Source organism: Cetorhinus maximus, chromosome 25 (assembly GCF_964194155.1).
Source record: "Cetorhinus maximus chromosome 25, sCetMax3.hap1.1, whole genome shotgun sequence".
NCBI classification, from domain to species: domain Eukaryota; kingdom Metazoa; phylum Chordata; class Chondrichthyes; order Lamniformes; family Cetorhinidae; genus Cetorhinus; species Cetorhinus maximus.
The window spans coordinates 580,714-604,802 of NC_135903.1; the positions used below are offsets into that span (position 1 = coordinate 580,714).

General features: G+C 37.6%; 1 protein-coding gene across 3 annotated transcripts in view; it reads left to right on the plus strand.

Moving 5' to 3' along the window:
- The window catches only part of stat3 (signal transducer and activator of transcription 3 (acute-phase response factor)), a 53,707-nt gene that overhangs the window by 18,235 nt on the left and 11,383 nt on the right, over window positions 1-24,089 (plus strand). For all 3 annotated transcript variants that reach the window (XM_078529235.1, XM_078529234.1, XM_078529233.1), the window contains 17 exons: window positions 6,023-6,172; window positions 7,301-7,445; window positions 8,925-9,023; window positions 11,257-11,349; window positions 12,164-12,245; window positions 12,391-12,485; window positions 12,616-12,767; window positions 12,917-13,075; window positions 13,934-14,026; window positions 14,917-14,976; window positions 16,534-16,563; window positions 18,053-18,146; window positions 20,207-20,254; window positions 20,739-20,822; window positions 21,555-21,653; window positions 22,771-22,906; window positions 23,894-23,946. In XM_078529235.1, coding sequence (XP_078385361.1) covers window positions 6,045-6,172; window positions 7,301-7,445; window positions 8,925-9,023; window positions 11,257-11,349; window positions 12,164-12,245; window positions 12,391-12,485; window positions 12,616-12,767; window positions 12,917-13,075; window positions 13,934-14,026; window positions 14,917-14,976; window positions 16,534-16,563; window positions 18,053-18,146; window positions 20,207-20,254; window positions 20,739-20,822; window positions 21,555-21,653; window positions 22,771-22,906; window positions 23,894-23,946 — 1,650 coding nt within the window. In that variant the 5' untranslated portion in view covers window positions 6,023-6,044. The remainder of the gene's footprint in view (window positions 1-6,022; window positions 6,173-7,300; window positions 7,446-8,924; window positions 9,024-11,256; window positions 11,350-12,163; window positions 12,246-12,390; window positions 12,486-12,615; window positions 12,768-12,916; window positions 13,076-13,933; window positions 14,027-14,916; window positions 14,977-16,533; window positions 16,564-18,052; window positions 18,147-20,206; window positions 20,255-20,738; window positions 20,823-21,554; window positions 21,654-22,770; window positions 22,907-23,893; window positions 23,947-24,089) is intronic.

Here is a 24,089-nt window from a genome sequence, read left to right on the forward strand (position 1 = left end):
GATTTCTAGAATTTAGGAAACAGTGTGGAAATAGTCTGTTTTTAGGAGTATCTTTTGTGCTGTGTGTGGACCAGAAAATGTCAAATAATCTTAATCAAATAGGCTTTTAATTTTTGATACAATAATGTTAAATCAAAAGGTATTTTCATCATGTAAAATCGAAAATTAATTCTCTTAAAATCAATTATTTCTTTATAGTGAAATTGTTGCTCCCTCTTTTTTTCTCCATAACACTTCAACTGTATCACATATCCTGTTTAAAACTTCAATTCTGTAAAGGAAGAATTTGTTTTACGGTTTTTATTGTCGAGGGTTGTGTTTTTTTGTTGCTGTTGATTGTGCTTCTGTCTATTAAAGTTGGATGGTTTTGGCATGTGTGAGTAATTAACCATTTGATCTCCAAAATGATCATGTGGTTTTTGAACGTACTTCGGAATTTCCTTCGTTTCATCCTGCCTCCAACCTCACAAGTAGTACTTTGATTTTTGTTTCTTTCTAAACCACAGGATATCTTTGTCATAGCACCATAGTGAATCACAGCTGAGTAATTCTAAAGAGATTAGCTTCAATAAGTAAAAAGTAGATGTTGCACTCACTGAATTACAAGTTTTACGTTTCAAAGATAGAACTGATTAGATCTTTAGGGCTGGATTTTCAGCTCGTCATGTGGGCGCACACCCGACACACGAGCATGAAAAAGTGCACGATGTCGTTGGGCGAGCATCCCGACATCATTGCGCACTCATGCGATATTTTGGTCAGTGCGCAAGTGTGGGAGTTGGCAGCGTGCCTGCTGACAAGATGGCAATTAAGCCCATTAATTAATTAATTCAACTGAATTTTTCCCTGCCCGTCCAACCTTACGGTTATGGGCGAGCGAAAAGGCCAAGCGACCTTTGGATTTTTGAGGAAACCTCATCCATGGGCGGGATGAGGCTTCGAATGTTAATTTAAAATTAAATGGAAATTTTTAAATCTCTTTTCTAACATGTCCCTACTCATGTGACAGAGTCACACAAGGGACATGTTTTCCTTTCTTTAAAAACTTCATTTTTCATGTGAAAAATCTTGAGCTTCTGAGGCTGCACTGTGCCTTCAGGGAGCTTTCTGTGAGTGCACCCGTGCATGTGCGCTGACTTCCGCGCTCACACTCCTCCCCCACCCCCACCCAGGCAGCGCTGAGCGTTTCGGCGCAAATTGCAGTCAGGGCCCGATCACGTTGACAGACCATTGTGCAGCCACTCCTGGGCCTGCCCGATGAGGGGAGAATCTTCCCCTTAGCTTAATTTGAAGGAGTAAAGTTGGAATTTCAATCTTGAGATGCAAAAGAGTATTAGTTAGTGGGAAACTGACAACTCACAAATGATTAATGTTATACTTTTTAAAGTGTGATACTTGACAGTTGACCAGTGAGCTTAACGGAATCTGTATATTTTAATATTTTTACTTCTATTCACTCATTGGAAGTTCGTAAACTATACATTGACTTGGCTATACATCTCTTGTCAAGTCAAGTATTAATAAATGTTTATAATGTCACCCACTGGGAAAACATTTCTGCCCTTGTTTACATTCTTATTCCTTCAGTGTTGATGGGATTCTGTCCATTTCCATGGACCCACATCTTATGTTGGATAAGATGACGTTTCCAAGAAATTTCATTTCAAAAACATGCTTATCACTGATTTGGGGATTTCAATTAATTTTAGGTGTAGGCATTTTTCAAAAAGACTAACGTTTAGGGGAACTTTACACTTACCTACTCAAAGTGAAGTAAACATCATGGAAATAGCTATGAACATACGTTAACTGGGGAATTTACCTTCCTGACTTCTGAGGAGGTTGCTGTTGATTCTGACCTTTTAACTTATTTTCACACCTGATCCTGTGACTGCACTTGTATAAACAATTGTAGGTACTGCTAACTGGTGTTTAGAAATCCTTGATTAACATATAATTTTGATCATTTTTGATTACCACATATTATTTTGCTATGCTTCAAATAGACTTTCTTTTTTGTCCCTTGTTGCTGAAGTTGTATCCTGGACTGTCCTTGGTGTATTGTATGTTTGCATTTGAAGTTGATATTATTTGATTATGTGAGCAGCAAATTCTTTTATAAAATATGAACCCTGTCCCAAAAAAGCCAGTGGTGGAAAAGAAACAATGCCAAGAACAAGATCAACTCGTGTTCAGGAAAATTTGGTTAGCTGTAGCTGGATGAGTTTATATCTTATATCTGTTAGTGTAATTAAATGAATTCCCATTCTGATAATGGAATTGCTTTTGAACAAATGTCATTCTAAACATTCAGAAGTACCTTCTTGACTTGTACTGCAACAAGCTCTGCAACTCTACATTCCCAATTGAAATTTCACTAATTATTATGAACTCAAAGTATTATATAAATAAACAATGTGTGATTTTAAAATAAGAACTGAATTACACTTGTGTCCTGTTCCAATTGCCCCCTACCCTTGATCCCAGCTCAATCTAAAGACTGCAGTTGGTTGTGACTCTGTCCAGTGCCACAGGAGATTAACTGGTGAATCACAAAAAGTAGTAATGCCTGATTAAATTCGTGGGGTGGAAATTTGTCATGGGCAGTGGTGCAAAACAGGTAATATCGTATCAACCGTTCACTAAATGCAGCACCTGATACTTAGACTGTAATTTTTGCTCCCGAGTTGGGATTGCAGAATTGGGACATTTCCTGGCTCCACAAACCGGACCCAGGAGAAAGTTCCCTGGGAGTTTGGATTTCCATTCTGGGGTGGCAGGGTTCTCTGCGTGTCGTGCCAGGGGACCCCGGAATGAGCGTGGAGGCTGCCAGGCTCGAATGCGGGCTGGGCAATACACGAGCACTTTGACAAAGATTTTTCGAAAAGCATTTTTTAAAAAAAAAAGCCTTCGCTGCTCACACCCCCCTCACCCCCCACACATTCCCCATGCCCCACCCATGTCAACCCATGCCACCTCATGCCCTCTACCCACCCCATGACCCCTCATACCCTCCATGCCAACCTATGTGCCTCTACTCACCCCTTTATAACACCTGTGCCAACTCATGGTCCCCATCCACCATCCTTTGCCCTTATACCTACCATGCCAACTCACCCAGTATCAAACATGGGCAGACCTCAGGAGCCATGCTGAGATTAAATAAATTAAAGTTCCAAGTGTATATTGCAAACTTTGTTTTTCTTAAAAAACACTGTCATTCATAAAAACCCATTTACTACATTTACGTGCCTCCAAATAAATAATCTCTTATAAGAACAAACATTTCACTCTTGTGCTCAATCCTTATAAAAACAATGTCGCGGAAATCGGAGTGAACACTCAGACCCAGGAGGTTTGTCTCGGAAGCCTTTATTAATCGTGATATCACGGAGAGCCCAGTAGCATACAAGGTAGCTAGCTGACACTCTGAGGAAGCATCAGAGCACACACGTATTTATAGTAGAGGTTGTACATATCAAAGAGCTTGAAGGTGATAAGGCTGTCTAACTTTCAATGATCAATTACATTGAGAATCATTGTCACACAATTAGTCTATTCTAAGTTTATGACTATATAGGATATTGGGGGAAGCTCACGTAGTAATAAAAGTGAGACAGAGAATAGATGACCATTGCTTGATCCTGGGGGCAGACATCCCGTCTCAAGGACTCCAGGAAGCCTGCCCATGACACTCCCCTTTCTCCCCTCCTGCTCAATTAGCTGGCAGCTGCAGGTGTGCCTGCTAGAGCAAAAGAGGGAACTGTGCTGTAGTATTCCACCATTGTGCTAACGAGAGAGGGAACTAGTATTCCACCATGGTGCTAATGTTTAACCCTTAGTTGACCTGTAGATGTATTTTATTCTTCCACAAACAAGCATTAGAATTCATAGTCCCACTTCAAAGAGTCTATAACCACTTGGAGCTGCCAGTTAAACTGAAATGGAAACCACCCAGCTGTGATAATGGAAGGTTGTGAAATCAGTCATGCAGCCCAAATCCAGTAATAACAACCCTCAGGCTTATGTCAACAGAGTGCATTAGCTAGCAATGATTTTTTTTTTAGCATGCCACACAGTTTTTTCAAAGATTTAAAGGGAAGGCAGTTTAAATGCCTTGGACAGCTTGACAGTTCCTCTTGTTAGTTCCAATAAGTTTATGCACTTTTTACACACATTCATGTCCAGCTTTAACAACCCCAAAGGGCACCTATCACTCCCAAAGGGTACCTGTCACTCCCAAAGGGTACATGACCTCCCCCAAAGGTGTTCTGGAGCCATATCGAAAAGGGTACCCCACCTCTCAAAGACTTCGCAAAATTTTAACTTGCTCCTACCAGGTATAATCTGCACACGTACTATTTCACATTCTTGGTTAACGAAAATCAGACATGACTGGAGACAGCTGCTATTTTATATGGGCAGCTGGCTGCACGAATCCTGCACGTGCAAATCCTGACCTGGCCCCATTCCCGCCCCTGTAAAAATGTTAGGTGCCATGTTCGGGGGCAGGTATTTCAACCTCTTCTACCATTTTTGCAATGATGAAGTGGCTCTCTGTCATTATGAAAATTTAGGCCGTAGTTCTATGGCACTCAGTGGAACTGAATGTTGGATGCTGCATCTAACAGACAGCCAGACCAGTATTGCCTGCTTTGCACCACTGACAGGAAGGAATTTTTAATTCCCAAAAGTTCTCTATTGACCTAGAATCATCAAGTTTGTACAAGATTTTCAACTTGAAGCAAACACTTCTATTTTTGCCACATACATTGGATACACCTTTTATTCAGTAAAATGTTAAATCTTTTGAAGAAAGCACACGTGGTTTAACTCCTGTCTGGGGAATTTTGTTACTAATGCATCAGACTTAAAAGGATAAGTCTGGCAGCAAAACAAGGTAGAGTAGTTGGTGACATTTCTGCTGTACTATAGCTCATTTTTACCAAAACAAAAACAAAAATCCTGCTGCTGAGGCACAGTTTCCTGCTTGGTGCATAGTAATGAGAACAGCCAATTCACAAGCATAATTCTCTATGCAGGAAAGTAAAAATAAAATAGAAAACAATTCTGACCCAATAGCTTTGTGCATTTCATTTCCTCTTTCCCTGATTAAAGGTAATGGTGACAGTATTCTTAAAAATGGAGCTATGTGAAGGGAGTGTTAAAACCAAAGCATAGCTCCACACAAGGAAAACAAAAGTAACCATTAATTTTACTCTATTAAAAGCACCTAGGTTAAAATGCAAGTTTAAAACCTAGGGTTGACAGACCTTAAAGGATCTGAAGGGATTCCACTCTTTCAGTAGAATCATGTAGTTTCTGTATTTTTATATTATGCCAGTAAATTAACAAAGTGTTATTTCTGTGTCATTTCATTAAATCTCACCAATTATATCAACTGGCTGAATAACAGAATTATTTAAATATTGATATTGGCGATTCATACATTTCTAAGGAGTGACGTTTGTTTTCATGTCTGTTAGTTGTCATTAGTGGCAGTAATTTAGTTGAGGACAAATGAAACTCTCTTTGATTTAAAGACAGAAAAAAAATCAACAGCCAAGCATATATTTCCCTAAAATGACAGTTGTGTGGAAATATGTACAACTGCGGTCCACAATACTGTTGGTAGAGTTGCATCATATCCTGAACTGTTGCAATATTTCTGCAATGCCGCATCCCCAACTTTGTAATTTAAAATCTGACCTACAACTTCTGGACATTTTGGTGCTTTGGTCTACAATGCTGTGGAAGGAGATGACTTGCAACACTGGATTTCAGGGGAAAAGTTTTAAAAACGTTCAGGGTTCATAGTGCTAAATCTAAAAGCTAGTATTTTTTAAGCACCTCTAAAAGGCAACATTTTATGGATAGATGCTCTCTTCAAGGAGCTGCAAATGTTATGTAATCTGCATGTTTTGAAAGGGCTGTTCTTTTGTGACTGGCCTGATTTGTGAGAAAAACTGTTAAGCATACATGACAGATGGTAACTTATCAAGATAACTTTTTTTCTTTTCAGCTTTCTGTAATTTCCTCAAACTATGGCACAGTGGAATCAGTTACAGCAGTTGGATACCAGATATCTGGAACAGCTGCACCAACTTTACAGTGACAGCTTCCCCATGGAGCTGAGGCAGTTTCTAGCAGCTTGGATTGAAACACAGGATTGGTACGTATGGCAATTATTTGGAATTTAAGAGCTGTACAAGAAAGGTATGCGTTAAATACTAATTGTATTATAATTGCATTGAAGCACCTCAGAGTGCAACATGATGTATGTTGATAACTCCAATACCATCCCACTCTGTCTGTAATGACCATATTGGAATGATTGTAATATTCATTGTATTGAAGCACCTTGTGATCCATGTGTAAAAGTTGAACCTGATTGCACTTTTTGTGATGGCGATTTAGAAATGTTTTGTAATGTTCTTCCAGATATTTTATGAATAAAGTATTGTTTCAAAAAAAAAGAAAAAATTTAAGAGCTGTACAGGATGTCCCCCCTTGGATTGGCAGGGTGAATGGGGGAGACATTTCTTTGCAGTGATTAAAACTTTTTTTTTCTTATTTTGATTTTTAAAAATCAGACATTCTAATCTCAGTCATTCTTAGTTGGGGCTGTGATAGAGCCATCAGAGCTGTGCCCTTGGGCTCTGGAGGGAGAAAATTCACTGTGTTGTCAAATCTTGGTCCACGACCTACCATCTGTTGTAAGTGCAATTTTAAACATGAGTGAGCGCTAGATTGGTGAATTACCTGAAGGCTGCTGGGGAACTTTCAACCCAGATATGTTTTTTTTTGAAAATCCATTATTCTTCATCAAAATAAATCTATATTTTTCTTTGCTGGTTTCCATTAAAAAAATACTCTGGTTAGAAATTATATGTTACTTTTTGTCTTATTACAGCAATTTCCCCATAGTCCCCCTGTTCTATATTTGTAACTTCACTAGACGTACAGCAAAAAAAACCCATTATGCCTCTGGAGTTACTGCAACAGAACAGGAGCAACTCTTGAGGAAATTCCAAGCTAGTATCTTCAGATTGTAGTAAACCAATATATGTAAAGTACAATGGTAATAACCTAGTTGCTCATTTTTCATATACTTTCCAAATAAGCCATCAAATATATTCTAATTTCAGTTTTATGTACCCCCTCTTTTAATCTATAAATTTGTTTTGATTTCTTTTATGTTTTGTTTGCCATTATCCATAGTGTTCTTTTTATAATGAAGCTGCAAATGTGGTGATTGAAATATGGATTCTGACATTGAAGTCACTCTTTAACCTTCTAGGGCATATGCTGCCAGCAAGGAATCGCATGCTACAATAGTGTTCCATAATCTGTTGGGTGAGATTGATCAACAGTACAGCAGATTTCTGCAAGAATCCAATGTCCTATATCAGCACAATCTGCGGAAGATTAAACAGTACCTGCAGGTTTGTAGTACCAATGATAGATTTATGTGAGTCTTGATTAAAAATGGAAAATTAATAATCATGGAGGCCGAGTACTTCCACCTGATTTGAAAAAACTGTTGTTTTAATTTTATAAATGCTGTCTTGCAGGTTTATAAAGTTCGTTGAAGAACAATAGGTCCACATTTTAAATTTAGGCGCCCATTATAAAAAGTAGAACTCAAACTTCAGACATGCACGTGTGTTAAAAATACTTGGGACCATTGAACACGGACCATTGAACACTCAATGAAAACTTTGGAGAATTTTATAAATTCTGTATTTAATTTATTTGAAATGGGTGATGAGAGGTTAGGTTTGTATAATCTGGGATTCCTGAGATGTAGGTATCTGTCTTGAATGTGCAGTTGCTTCAGCACAAGGCTAGTTATCTTTTAGTGGCTTTATAGGCTTACGTTTACGTATTGCTCATGGAGGGGAAGTATTTGTAATGGTCGTTTGATAGTAGAGAACTTGAGCATTGCTGAAAAAAGAGACATGTTAAAGCTTTTCGTCTTGCACTCATCAGGACACTTCGCAAGAATACCAATATAAGGGGGAAACAGCAATTTATACTGTGTGAAGAGAGTGCTGATTGGTTGGTAAGTGGACTCTGATTGGTAGAGGCTTTGCGATGGAGAATGCACCAGTGATGGTGACTGACAGTTAACTGCCAACCATTGTTTGAAATTTAATCCAGGCAGCTTGACCCTGATTGATCAAGGCATTGCCCTGAGGAATGAGTCAGTGAATGGCTGCGACTTTTTTTGTTTAGGTGGAACAGGCACAATATGTGTACATTTTCTTTCCGTCTGCAAAGAATAGGGCCCGAAAGGGCTGACTCATTCCTTTGGGAAATGCCTTGACAAATTAGGGTCAAGCTGAAGCTGCCTGGTTTAAATTTCAAACAATGCTTGGCTGTTAACTCAGTCACCATCACTGGTGCATTCTCCATGGCACTCTACCAATCAGTGTCCCCTTGCTAATCAGTCAGCACTCTTCACAGACGGTATAAATAATTGTTTTCCTCTTATATTGGCATTCTTGCGAAGTTTGTCGTGAGTGCAAGATGAAAAGCTTCGACATGTCTCCTTTTTTCAGCCATATTAGTAATAGCCCCCAGCTGCTGCTTTTGTTTCCTGCTGATATTATCATCCCTTGGTGTGGCAGGCTTTCATATAAATGAAACTCACTTTTTTCGAACTTAGTCAGATATCCATCGTGACTACCAGGCCCAAGAATGTTGTCACACTAACGAACAGCCAAATTTAATATTGTAAAATTGAGTCCATCTGGTTGCTGCCATTCGCAAGATTTTAGGAGTTAGACTCTCAAAATAGACATAAATTAATTAAAATAAGCAGAACCTTGGACGCTGACTTTTATGGAAAATCAGTTAATTTTAATTCTTTTAGGGGATTTGTCACGACTTTATTTCTTTTTACCATTTTATTTTTACAGAATAGATATTTGGAGAGGCCTATGGAGATTGCACGCATTATAGCTCGATGCTTGTGGGAAGAAGCCCGACTTCTTCAAGTTGCTACATCTGTGTCACAGGTGAATGAAGTGTGATTGGAATGTTTTACCAACCAAACTATCATAAATCTGTATGCACACATTCTCCCTGAACAAATTAACTTCTGTGATCCCTTCTTTTGGTTGTAATTCTATTCAACTTTAAGTAAAAGCATTTTCTTAAGAAGCATAATACAGGTAGGATATATTGGAATTAATGTGAAAGATAAAAGTAAAATTCAAGCACAGCTGTACACAGGGCATCAGAAATTTATTATTAACATAGTTGGGATGTGAAGCATGTAAATGTATTATTCAATAGTAATATTGAACCATTCTGATTTTTTGTTTAAGATGTGTTTGTATGTCTACGTAGCTTTCATCTGAGAGGGTAGGTAAATGGGCTTTAGACTGCAGAGTCACCAGGCCACCATCACCTGCACCAATGTGCCAATCTTTGCAGTTGAATGTTTGTCTAAGGCAAGGTTGTCTAAGGTTGTCTTCTCACTGGAAGTAGAACATCACTATGCCAGATAAAAATTGTTGAATTTACTGTAGCAGCTGATGGGTTTGAGTAACCTCTTCTGCAACTCAATTAAGGCCAAAAAGTGAGGTTGTTGGGATACTTGTGTTCAGGACTTTCTTTTCTAGTATTTGGATGGTGTAAAGAACCTATTTTTATTTTTCTTGGACTTTGGCTTTAAAGTTGGATGGTGGCTTTAAAAACTACCATGGCTGAAGTTGAAAGATATGTTCACTGGAGCAGGGTGAGGAATATACAATGTTGATATCTCCTGGAACAGAGTGTGCCAGGTTGGACAAAATGGTGCTGGAAAGGGGAACTGCCTAGCAACAGCATTTTAATTGGCTCCTAATCAGGTGACCAAGGTTTTGTGTGATAGTGAGCAGAGATCCTAGCCTGCAAGGAGAACACACCTAAAACCTCTCTTTCCTGTGTGTGTAAGATTCCAGTAAGTCTACAAGGCTAGCTAGCTGGCTTTTTCTTCTTATCTCTGTAACCTGCTCTCTCTGAAAAATGCCCTGTCAAGAGGAAAAGGGGAAAATCAGTAGAGACATTGAAAAGCAAGTTTTTAACCAGTGAACCACAGACTGAAAGTGCTGGGAGACCACCCTGGGTCATCAACAACAAACTACAAGAATTTTGGAAGACATCAATCAAAGTCAACCCGTCTAATCCTGTAGATAAAAGCAAAATACTGTGGATGCTGGAAATCTAGAACAGAAACAAAAATGCCTGGAAAAACTCAGCAGGTCTGACAGCATCTGCAGAGAAGGATACAGTTGACATTTTGAGTTTGTATGACCCTTCATCAGAACTAAGACATATAGAAATGAGATGAAATATAAGCTGGTATATAGAAATGAAATGAAGTCTAATCCTGTACTCCAGATTGGTGCTATTTTAGCTCAACTATTTTATCTCACCCTTAAAATCCATGTTTTGTGTGTTTATGTGTGTGTGTGTTTGTGTATAGGAGTTAAGAAGGGGTAGAGTTTAAGTCATAGAGTTAAAAGTTAGCAGTTCATATTTCTTCTGCTACCGATTACAGACAAATTGATTAATAAACAGTTGTTATTTACTTGTTAAGTGTACAAACCTGGTGCTCTCGTGTTCTCTTAACCTAAATTAAACAGTTCGGTAGAATTGGGCAATTTGGTGGTTTAATCAAACTTTTCACATTTGCGTCGGCTTGGGGAGCAATGGGGCTTGTGCAGCGCACTGTCCCCAATGACTCGTGACAGGTAGACAGATTTATTTGTGGTGGTAATCTTCCCAGGTTAGTACATTTTTCAATGATCTCTGAACCAGTTTATCACGTGGCATTAATGCACTGTAGAAACTCAGTATAACTATAGAATCTTGCAGCATAGAAAGAGGCTATTCCGCCCATCCTGCCTATGTCAGCTCTTTAAAACAGCTATCCAATTTATCCTACTCCCCTGCTCTTTTCCCATAGCCCTGATTTTTTTTTTTTCCTTTTTTTAAACATATATTCAATTCCCTTCGAAAGATAGTATTGAATCTACTTTCCATCACCCTTTCAAGCAGTATATTCCGGATCATCATAACTCGCTTCTTAAACAAACAAAAATAATCTTCTCATTTCTCTCCTAGTTTTTTGATTATTATCCATTACTTTATTAAAGTTATTTAAGATGTGTTCATATTAATATAGTGCTGAAATGGATGTGTTGTAAATTTGGCATTCCTAATTTTTATACCTTGAATTAACTATTTAAAATGTTTTTCCAGCAAGCTGGGCAGTCACCACATCACAGCTCTGTGGTAACTGAGAAACAACAGATTCTTGAACATAATCTGCAGGATGTACGGAAGAGGGTACAGGTGAGTCCATTTGAGTTACTGAAAAAATACAGATTTAATTTCATACGTTGATTTGAACTGTTGCGGTAGTAAATGGGGAATCTTATAACTCTACAATGCCGAATAAACTGAAAACTGTGGAGCATTACAACTGCTATTTAAAAGCGTAGGGTTTACAAAGATGAATGATAGACAAAAAAATATATATTACGATGGCACAGATTAGGCCTTGCTCAGCGTAGACATTTTTAAACCAATTTTACTGTTTAGATAAGTGTACTTAGCTGATTGTGTTAATGAAAATCATTGCCAGTTGAAGATTTGTAATAAGCTTTTTAGATAGATTAAAATCTGATAAGTCTAAAGCCTGAGTATGGTGTACATCTGCACAGTGAATTGCCAAGCAAGATAAGGGGAATTATTTAGAATAATCCATTAATAATCCATGTATCGAAACAGCTTTGCTCTATGGGAATCCTCAGCTATTGTTAGGAATATAGGTACAGAAGTAGGCTGTTTAGCCCCACCAATCTGTTCTGCCACACTACTCATGCCCCGCTGTTTACTACTGAAATTGAGGTTCCGATACCTTTATATTGAGTTTTAATTTAAGCACCAGATACTCCCTTAGTTTGGGCTTTCTCTTTAAAATTCAGTGCAGTATGAAACACATTCTGGCTTTCATTTTGAGCAATATCCTTTAAATTTGAAGTTACATTAATGTTAATAATGTGCCATTCAGAGACCCTGTGGCCTAAAATTAGTTTGTTTTAAATGACGTTTGCAACTAACCATGTCATGGCAAATAAAAGGCATAAGTATATTTGTTTTACAGGATCTTGAGCACAAGATTAAAGTACTTGAAAACCTACAGGATGATTTTGATTTTAACTATAAGACCCTGAAAAGCCAAGGAGGTGAGTGGTTCTGATAACTGGTTTAAAAGAATCCAGCAGTAATACTATAAATGAATAATGGGGTTGTGTCTGGAAATTAGATAATTGAAATTGTAGTGCATTGTCGTATCTCTTGAACACAGCTTGCTGTTCTAAATGTTAACAGATGTGCAAGATTTGAATGGGAATTCACAAGCAGCAACAAGGCAAAAGATGGCACAGCTGGAACAGATGTTGACAGCTTTGGATCAGATGAGGAGGGTACAGTTCTTTAAAATAACTATACTTAATCTTCAGGAATTTTTCTATTTTGCTTATTGTAAAACTGTTTCTCAGTTCAAATTTCTCAAAGTAATTTCTATTCTTGCCATAAAATCTTCCTTTCGAACAGCAAATAGTCACTGACCTAGCTGCCCTACTGTCTACTATGGAGTTTGTACAGAAGACATTGACCGATGAAGAATTGGCTGACTGGAAAAGGCGGCAACAAATAGCCTGTATAGGAGGTCCACCCAATATCTGCCTTGACCGTCTTGAAAACTGGTATGAAATATGTTGGTAACTGAGAATCTTTTTAATATTGCCTTTTACGTAATACCTACCTACATCTATATTTGAGATATTTTATTGGAGAGAGTAATTACAAATCAACTATCCACATAGCACAATGTGCGTTTTCTGCCCGTTATCAGGATTACATCTTTGGCTGAGTCTCAACTCCAAACACGACAGCAGATTAAGAAACTGGAAGAACTACAACAAAAGGTTTCTTACAAAGGTGATCCTATTGTTCACCACAGACCAGTGCTGGAGGAGAGGATTGTTGAATTATTTAGGAGCTTAATTAAAAGGTACTTCAATCTTATGGATGTTGCTCTTTCCTTCCGATCTTAAGTAGCCCTTTGCTCTGTATTAAAATGCTATTTTAAATCTTGCGGGATCATAACTTAATATTTGTAAGTTATTAGAATTATGAAAAGTGAGATCTGAAATATAGAAAATGTAATGAGGTAATTTTCCACCCTAGTATTTAATTATATGCTTCGTACTTATAATTAGTTTAGCAAACTGGATTAATTTCAGAGTTTTCCTTTTCACCTAACCTTCTGCTTCAATTTATGATCTTGAGATCTGGTTGAGAAAACAATTAGATGAGCATGGATATTTCCATATCTTTCACCAAACTATTTATCGTAGTCAGTGTAAGATGCATGAAAGCAACAAGAGAATAAATCTGAGCTGATTACTAATCCCCAGTGTTATAACTGCATCCTTTTGTGCCTCGCTTTTGATGTTTTTTGCAATGTATTCACTAGGAGTTGAGTTTAGAAAGCCAAAACTTATTTGCTTTACAACTGTCAGAAAGAAAACCTTTACCCCATTGGTCTTGAGATGAGTGCAAATCCAGTTCATAGAAGGGAAAGTGCAATATGTTAATCCATTAGATAACTAAGTTTTTCCCAATTCAGCTAGTTATAATTTTTCCTTTTCTTTATTGCCATTTGCTGCTGTTAATGATCTAAAAAAGATAATCAACTGGAAAATGATGAAGAGAGGGTGGGTGGTGAGGAATGAATAGCTATACACCATCCAAGCTGGAATTCAAACCAGGTCCATTACATGATGTAGTAGCACAGTCCCACCAGACTACCATCAAATTGCCCAGTCTTGTATAGTTGCAGATTTACTTAAACTGTTTCTGTCCTCAGTGCTTTTGTCGTGGAGAGACAACCGTGCATGCCAATGCATCCAGACCGTCCCTTAGTGATCAAAACAGGCGTGCAGTTCACAACAAAAGTAAGGTAGGTAGAAAAGTACTTATTGAGAACATGTCGTAGTAGCCCTCAATAGCAAAAGTATCAAGTGAATTCTGCTGGCTAGTACTCACCTGGATTGTTAGATGTCGGTTCTGATACTTTGGTTGATTATAATCGATCAGTATTTGTTAAAAAAAACGCCACTTTCCTAGGAGTATTTAAAGCAATCATTGCTAGGAATTATAATACTTCAGTGACTTTATATTTTTGCCTTCACTACTACTCAAATTTTCATCAGTGGATATCTAAACAGAGATTTGACTTGGTTCAATGCCTGCATTTAATGTGTCACCTTGACTAAGTCTAATTTTCTGAAAGTTGAGTTCAAATTCCACTACAGTACTCTAGTTGATGCTTCATTGCAGTCGAGTGAGTGCTGCATTGTTGAAAGTGAAATGTAGATTCACATGAGGCTGGAGTTGCCTACAACTGGTGTGTGAATCCCAAGCAAGTGAAACCCTGTTTTAAGAATAGCTTTCACATTGCTTGTTTTTTAGTGTGCTCAGGGCCTCAACAGATCCTGACATCAAAATTTACCCTACTATGCAGCTAAAACCACTTTGCATTGAAGTGAAAGTGGCAGAATGACTATTTCATGATCATCTTGCAAGTAAATATTGAGGGACCCTTTCTCAATTCAGTCCTGCAATGAGGTAATTTCCCTACTATGAAGAAACTGTTGTAGCAGTAAGTAGTTTCCTGGTGTTAAATATATGCATTTTTTAATGTTATTTGCCTAAAAGCTTTTGTGCATATGGTCCACAGTTCATGAAGATTGTTTGCATACGTTGTACAGTACAAGGTAATGGTATTTATGCTTTATTCTGTCGTAACTATCACACTTATTATATCTACTGCACATTTTCTGTTCACAGGTTGCTGGTTAAATTCCCTGAGTTGAATTACCAGCTTAAAATCAAGGTTGCCATTGACAAGTGAGTGCAAATGAACCTATATGCTGCTAAGTTTAATAGTTAACCTCCTCCATCATAAGGTTTTGATTCCCCCTCAGTACTTTTTTATTATAATTTTTGCCAATAGTTGTGCATATTTTTTACAAAGCTTTATATTAGTTAAAATGGTGAGTCGATATTTTATAGTAATGCACACTTGCTTGTAAATGTCCCCTAGGTCTGATACAGTGACAGGTTTAATAGTGAACTTGTGTTTTCCCTGTTTCATACATCAGGAGGCCTTGAAACATTCAGCTTATGAGGACCAACAAGGCAGTCTAAGCAGCACCTACACATGAATGAGTTGATCTTGCCCAATAATGTGTGGTTAACTTGTTAACGTATGATGAGCTGAGGCTGTGGATTGGGTTTCCTGTATAAGTATTGCATAAAACAGCTATTGCCACCTATATATATATTGTCTCCAGGGGATTTTTTTTAAAAGTATTAGAATGTTTGCCTTCATTTCAAGGAGGTTGGAATACAAAGGAGAGTAAGCTATGTATCATTTTTACAGAGCTTTGGGCAGAGCCCATCTGGATTACTGTGCTCAATTTCAGGCAGAGCACCTCCAGGAAGAATTTATTGGTCTTGGAAGAGTACAGGTTAAAAGGCTTAAAGGGTTAATTTATGAGGATAGTTTGCATAAACTTGGCTTGTATATCCTTGTTTCAATGGTTGAGGGGTGATCTAATTGAGATGTTTAAAATGTTAAAGGGATTTGATATGGTAGATTCAGAGAACCAAAAGGGAAACAATTTCAAAATGAGAACTTCACCGATTGGGAGTGACGGCCAGTAGCACTTTTTCGTGATAGTAGAAATCTGGAATGCTCTCCCCCACAAGGTTGTGGACGCTGAGTCAGTTGATATTTTCAAGTTAGATCTATCAGGATTTGGAGGAAGAAAATTGAAATACAGATCAGCCATGATCTATTTGAATTGCAGAATATGCGTGAAGGGCTGAATGGCCTACTCCTGTTCCATGTTACTCCTCATCAACAGGTGCTTAACTGTCTAGTGTGATGCTCAGGCATTCCAACTGTATTTTGGAGTTTGAGCCTTATTAAAATGCATTCTCTCTTTAATGAGCATTTTGTGCTCTCAAGAGTGTTGTGCAACAGTACTTCAGGCAGAAATTGGGATTGCAGAGCACATCAAGGCCAGGTGTCCTTCATTGTCTGATAATGCATGGAGCCAACACCCAATGCATTGAGTCTGCTGATACCGATTCCAAATTGTGGACAGGGCTGTTTTGGGACGGGTGATTTTGTGTACCTTTTCGATGTGTTACCAGGAGAATCATGATAGTAACTATGTCTATCGCCAACATCAAATATAGTGTTATTGTGGTGACCATTGATGTGATTTTTTAGCTGGGGAAAATAAACTACTTTAGAATATCTAATAAAACTAAAAAAATGTAATTCAGTTTCAAAAATGTTAATCCACATTACTTTCTGTTTTACATCTCTGAGTTCACACTACCATGGACTGAAACAGAATATACACTTAGCATTTTGTCTCAATTTTATTCCAGGGATTCTGGAGATGGTTCTGCACTGAGGGGGTGAGTTTTCTTTCCCCATCCTCTCTTCATTGCAAGCTAAATGTTATTTTGGGGCGTTTTGTTTGTGTTCACTGTGTATAGTATCCACAATCCCTAATTTGCAACCTTATTGGTGGTGTAAGCAAGAGCAGTGTGCCATGAAACTAGCAATTGCCTTTTTACTGAAGTACTTTGCACTACAAGTTGTATGGATTGCCCAGCAGACAGCTATGTCCTCTCCCATGGATAGACATTGCCAGACATACTGCTAGGTCTTATTGTTCAGGCTAAAATTACAAGTTGAATTTATTTATTTACACACAAGGACAGGAGAGCAGTTGGAAACCAGTGGTACAAAGATTCAAATCAGTTCAATATATTGCAAGACTTTTTCTTAGAATATCTGTACATGAACAAGGTAAATGTCCTTGCCTTCGTTTTCTTGGCTGGTAGGTATCCAGCCAAGCTGAAGATACTGTAAATATCAGCCTAAGAAGCCTCTAAGCAAATAACAGTCAATCAAGTCAGTTCAAAGAGGCAGAAAGATATCCTGGACATAGAACTCTTGAGCAAAGGCAATGCCATGTCCAGTATTTGCATTTCAAAGGTTTTTAAATGTTTTCTGTGGATGTGAGTGATGATGGCAGGGTTGCATTCATTGCCCAGCCCTAATTGCCCTGAACTGCATGGATTGCTGGACCACTTGAGAAGATATTCTTTGCATCCCAGATTGGAGTCAACAAATAAAATTTGCATTGTCTTTCAGAGGACCCATAATTTGGTTGGCTGGAGTGTCAGTCCATGTAGCCTAAATGTATTTGTGAAGCTGCAGAAACTATAAGCTATTTTTGAGGCACACTAGCTGAATTCCATTTACATTAGCCTAGGGAAAAAATGCAGTAACTTTAGAGTTTTCTTAACACTTCAGTTTAAAATAGTGTAAAGAGCAATTTGGTGCAGTACATTAGGCATTTATACAGTGAAATTGTTTATCATTCATTCCCAGGCTTAAGAATGCAAATCAGGTATTTCTCTGGCGATTGCACTTGTCCGATTGCTAGTTCAGGTGTTCGTAACATACACATGTCTACATTAAATCTAACTGCAGCATTTAAAATGCATTGAGAAGTTTACATGTTTACATAGAGCACTTGTATTCTCATTCTATTGTTCTGTGTGTTTAAAAAAATTAGTAATATTTTGGTAACATCAGAGTTGCAAAATGCTATGCATGTAGAATAAGTACCATATATAGTTCTGCTAGTACATCATCTCCTATAACACCTCTTGGTGGCAAAGCAACCATAACTAGTTGTGGCTTGCTTCAGGGTACATAAACTATACTCTTGGTTTGGCTGAAGAAGGCTGCTGATCTCAAAGTAATTTTTGTTAAATTGAAGATTAAAATTAGTTGAGAGCAAAAGATCTGTTGTACTGGAATATTCTCTCCATGTACTAGTAGAATACCAGCTTGAATGTCAGCTACATTTTTATTATACCTTTATCTTAGGTCACGGAAATTCAACATATTGGGAACCAATACAAAAGTTATGAATATGGAAGAATCAAACAATGGAAGTCTGTCAGCAGAATTTAAGCATTTGGTAAGTCGTTTGGTAGTAGAGAGCTTGTGTATTGCTGAAAAAATGAGACATGCCTAAGCTTTTTGTCTTGCACTCATCAGGACACTTGCAAGAATATAAGGGAAATTTAGCAACTTATATTGTTTGTGAAAAGGGTGCTGATTGGTTGGCAAGTGGTGTTGCCATGAATAATGCACTGGTGATGGTGGCTGACAGTTAACTGCCAAGCATTGTTTGAAATTTAAACCAGGCAGCTTGAACCTGATTGGTCAAGGCATTGCCTTGAGGAATGACTCAGCGAATGGCTGTCAATTATTTTGTTTAGCTGAAACAGGTGCAACGTATGTGCATGTTCTTTCTGTCTGCAAAGAACAGGGCCTATGTATTAAATTATGTAGCTTCCAGTACACACACATGCACCACACTGCGAGCCTGACTGACAATCTTAAATTGGTTGTCAGCGTAATTCTTAGCACATTGAGAATTATTTAGCGAATGTTGTTCACTCGCGGAATCACATCCAATGTTGGGCACTGTGTTTTGAGCTTTGCCCCCTGAATCTGTACCCTGCGCTTTGTGAACAGTGGCTGGGACATCCTGTTTGATACAATCTGTCAGCCTTAAGTATGTTGGCCATACATCCCAAGTATCACACTGGCACTGAAATTCATATACCACATTACTCATTTGTGTGATCGGCCAAACATCTTTTTGGCTTGACGGCAGCATCCTGTTAGTGGCGAATACCACTTGTGTTGGCAGTTAAATGTCAGTCACCATCACTGGTGCATTCTCCACGGCAACGCCATTTGCCACCCAATCAGCACTCTCTTCACATACAGTAGAAATTGTTGTTTTCCCCTTTATAATGGTATTCTTGCGAGTGTCTTGAGTGCAGGACGAAAAACTTAGAGATGTCTCTTTTTTTCAGCAATACATTTGATAAGTATTGTGCGGAAACCACTATTAAATAAATGTTTTAAACTGTTTACATAATCCACATATAGATGTCTACATGTAAATAATGACGACAGGCCACTCACTATATATTTAAAAGCTTAGTTTGTATTGGTGGCAAAGTATCTGAGGGCAAGATTTAATGCTCCCCAAAAGTGAGTTTGGTGGCTGAGGGGGCATTTAATTGGGTGGGAGGGGGTGGGAATCCTGCTGCCTTTCCACCACTGCCTGATTTAAGTCTGGCAGGGTGGTTGAGGGTGATGGTTCGTGGATGGCCTTCCTGCCCAGATGCTAATTGAGGCCCTTAAGTGGGCAATTAACGGTGTTCTAAATATTAAAATGGGGCCCTAACATGTCTAACTGGCACTTAATATGGAGTGCCTTTCCCAGCAGAAGCAACCTGGTGCTCTCGCCAGCTCCCTAGCCAACGGGTAAAATCCCCGTCACCTGGATTAAATTCTGCTCGAAGTGTGTGAGAGAATTTCATCTTTCTGCCATATATACCTTTTGATGCAATTAGTGATGTACCATTGCAATTCTAGAATCCAGTGATACAAAGATTTGGTATATTCCATTTTCTTAGCATAAAATTTGGCCACATACATTATTCTGTAACAATTTAAAGGACAACCATTACAGATTAAATTAAAGGGATATCAAATTACAAGGGATAGTGAATCACTGACACAAAGTGAACTCATCACTTGTAGACTGAGTCCTGCATAGGAAGGAGCACCTTCCTATTTAATAATGAACTTCAGGATTCATTTGAGTCAACTTTTTTAATACAAGCTGGATAATTTGGCACTGTTAAATGTACCACTTGTAACAGAACTCTCAAAATCGGAAGTTTTCTTGTTTCTAATCAGGCATTCCAGTATAACATTATCCAATATTATAACATTATAACATTGCCCTCCACCCCACCCCCCACCTTAAACCAGCTTATATTTCACCCCTCTCCTAACTAAACTCAGTTCTGTTGAAGGGTCATTGGACTCGAAACGTCAACTCTTTTCTTCTCCACCGATGCTGCCAGACCTGCTGAGTTTTTCCAGGTAATTCTGTTTTTGTTTTTGTATAACATTATCTTATGTTATCTAAGCAATGACTTCTTCTTCCAGACACTCAGAGAGCAGAGATGTGGAAATGGAGGCAGAGCTAGTAGTGATGTGAGTACAGATTTAAAATCTACTGTTTCTTGCAACTAGAAGTTATTACACCATCCATTGTGCAGTTCTGTTCCAATGCAGTTAACTTTTGCATCAATGTTAATATTTGTTTCCTATCATAGTTTGCTGTTCATAAACCTAGGGGCATCCTGAGTTCAGTTTGAATGGGTGCTACTCTTAGCACAGCTTTGTGTACTTCAAAATTGAATTAATTTGTTTGCTGCATAGTTTTTGCCTGAGGCTTCCCTAATTGTGGATAAATGCTTCCCACCTTTCTCCCAAAAGAGTCATTGTCACTGTCCCCATAGTAACTAGCAATTGACACTACACGTGTTGCAATAGAGAGGAAGAGCTTGTTTTATTACTGGAGGGATTGTTCCTTTTTGACAACTTCCAAGTGCTCTGCATGAGAGATAAGAGATAATTGTTCTATCTGGAATACTGTTTGCTTATAAGTAATTATGTTTACATATTGTTGTTTCAGGCTTCCCTCATTGTCACTGAAGAGCTGCATCTAATAACCTTTGAGACAGAAGTTTATCATCAAGGACTTAAAATTGATTTGGAGGTGTGTTATAGTAATATTGTACCATCTGTTAGTTTTGTTAATTTATTTCAACTTTCCTATTGCTTGCATTTCTATTAATTTATTTTCTCAAATTTGTTTTAAATTTTTTTTTGCTTGTTGTTTAAGTTACCTTTTGATTAGCACATTTACATCTTAATGGACTTTTATGGCATAACTTCACATTTCCAACTTTTGTGATTGTGCCATCACCTTAGCTTTTAAATTGCAACAAGCACTGTGCCATGCATTTAAATGTTGGTGAGTTAAGCTTAACACAAGCTACTGTACTTGATCCTAACTCTTTTCAGATGAGATGTGATATGGATCACCATTATTTCTATCCCTCAAGGCAGCATAGAAGGAAACTCGGGAGGCCAGATTACAGGATTCCTAGATAAAAGCAAAATACCGCGAATGCTGGAAATCTGAAATAAAAACAGAAAATGCTGGAAAAACCCTGAAGCCCTGAAGAAGAGTCATACGGACTTGAAACGTTAACTCTGTTTCTCTCTCCACAGATGCTGCCAGACCTGCTAAGTTTTTCCAACATTTTCTGCTTTTACTACAGGATTCCTGCTTTTGTTTTGCAAGTGTGTTATTTTTTCAGAAGATGATGGTCTAATGTACTGTTTTGAAGAAACCAAAATGAAATATTGTGTTTTTCTTTAAAATCTACAGAGTTTGTGACAAGTTTTTGTGTAGTATTAACCACCTATATAAATTCTTTAACAGACCTCTTCACTGCCAGTTGTGGTAATCTCCAACATCTGTCAGATGCCAAATGCTTGGGCTTCAATCCTTTGGTATAATATGCTGACCAATAACCCAAAGGTATGAACCTTAAAATGCTTTAATTATCTGATTTAGTTTGGAAGGGAGCATAGAGTGCAATGTGTACATATAAGATATTGAGTGATATAAGGTTTAAAAAAATATATGTCCTATTTAGGGAAGTGTCTAACCATATATGCGACTTTGCAATATTTAGCATAATTTCTCAGAACTGTTTGGATATGTGTTCAGTCATTGAGGTCAGCCTTGACTCAGTGGTACCACGTTCACTTCTGAGTCGAAAGGTCTTGGTTTCAAGTCTACTCTAGGAACTTTAGCACATAATCTAGGTTGAAGTAAATAGAAATAAAAATTGGAAGAGATGTCAAACAGGCTGCCAATTCGCTTTCACCTATTTTACAGTGATTGTACAGTCACGATCTGCCTCTAGGTTTCTAAAGAGATTGTAACCTTAATTGCTATCTGAGTTTAATATAGAATCTGTGTTGATACACACAATCAATGTTGTAACCTAATCACTCTCAGTTTCAAAAACTTAATCTGCTGTTCAGAAAATATGACTGTAGCCAATATTTTAATGCTTTCATTCATGTTACAGGGAGATTACAAAGTCAAAATGAAAACTTGATCATCTTTCAAAACTTGTCATTCACTAAATTCTTTGCTTTGTTTATGTTCACTTATTGTCATAGTTCTAAAATTGTGCTTCTGAAAGGATGGAAGTGTTTACCTTGATCTTCATTTTTTTACATTCCTGAAGTGCGCTTTTTAAAATTGTTTTAACTGGTTGTGGATTTTTGCATTTTTTCGTGGTCGAGGGAATGGTGGAATAGATGGTCATGAACATTGCTTAAATGCTATGGAAGTATTGTACATTACAGTTGACTTTAGGCAAGAATACTGCCTAATTTTGATTTAAATTTTATATTAAATTATTTGGCAATAGGCAAGTATTTTTGATTAATCAAAGTTTAGTATATTTTATGGAAATAAAGTCACTGTCTATATAACAAAGTTTAAAGTTGATAAATATAAAAGATGTAACAACTTTAGTTCTGTTGATAAAAGTACTAACGTAAAACATTTAAGGTGTTGCCATTATCACACTGCCACAAATTGACTTACAGTGAATTAAGATATTTATTACATCAAACAGAACGTGAACTTTTTCACAAAACCACCAGTTGCCACATGGGACCAAGTAGCAGAGATTCTGAGTTGGCAGTTTTCTTCCACCACAAAAAGAGGCCTGAATATGGAGCAGCTAGGGACACTGGCCGAGAAGTTGCTGGGTGAGTAATAGAAATAGAAAATTGTCATTGAAGATACACCAGGTAGCACGTCTGAGCACTCAAATTTATCAGAAATATCCTCTGCTATTCTACTGTTAAAAATGGTTTAAACCTTCACTAAAATTGTACAGAGGCTGTTGTGTCTATTCCGTTTGAGAAATTAAATACTGATCCAAGGTCGTCTATTAAAGCTAATTATGTTCCAGCACTTGAAACTGGTGCAGAGTATATATTTTGCGTACTGTATGGTCTAGCATGAATTCTAAGAATATTAAATCTACTTACAATCCCCATACCAACACTGAGAATGCTGACTTATTGGAGCTCTATCCTTTTGAAATACTAAATCTATATTTATATAAATTTATATTAAAATGAATATGTAAATATATTAAAAAATCAAGTTTGCCTGTTAAAGATCCTGTGGCATTACTCAAAGAAGTACGAAGAGTTCTCCCAGTGTCTAAGTCGACAAATGCTGCCAAAAAAAACAGAGTAACTGGTTCTTCTCATTGTGGTCTGGGATCTTGTTGGTGTAGAGTGCTGTCACGCAGTCTAGAAAGTAATTCATTCAGAAGTGTTTAGGAACTATTCAACAAAGTGTAAAGCTGCTATATAAAGGGATGTAAATAATTTTGTAAAGTTCATTCATTTTTCCTTAGTAACACAAGATATTGATTTAGAAATAGAACCATCCAGAACAAATGCAGTAAATGATGAACTTGAAGCTCATGAAAAAATTCATTATCTGTAGTGACCCTTTTTCTCCCTGGTGACTGACTGTTTACCACCAAATACCTTATTTCATCTTGGGGGCATTTATGGTTGTTTCATACACTATTGTATGACCATCCAATGAGTGTAACTGAAGCAGGATAATGTTGATAGCATGTCAAACTGGAATGCCTAAAGTATTTTCCATTTGTATTTTTGAATGCTTCATTCATTTCTTTTGATTTCTTCAAATTGTTTTGTTCTGGTTTTTAGGTCCTGGTGTCAACTACTCTGGGTGCCAAATCACTTGGGCAAAATTCTGTAAAGTGAGTGAACACCCATTTTTTTCTTCAATTAATGATTTTCAAAAGACTTGCTATTCATTTTTAAACTTGCTTTACTGCCATTCATTCTTTGGTCAAAGTCCTGCTTTAAAAATAACTTTTTATTTGTTTCAAGTTTTAATTCT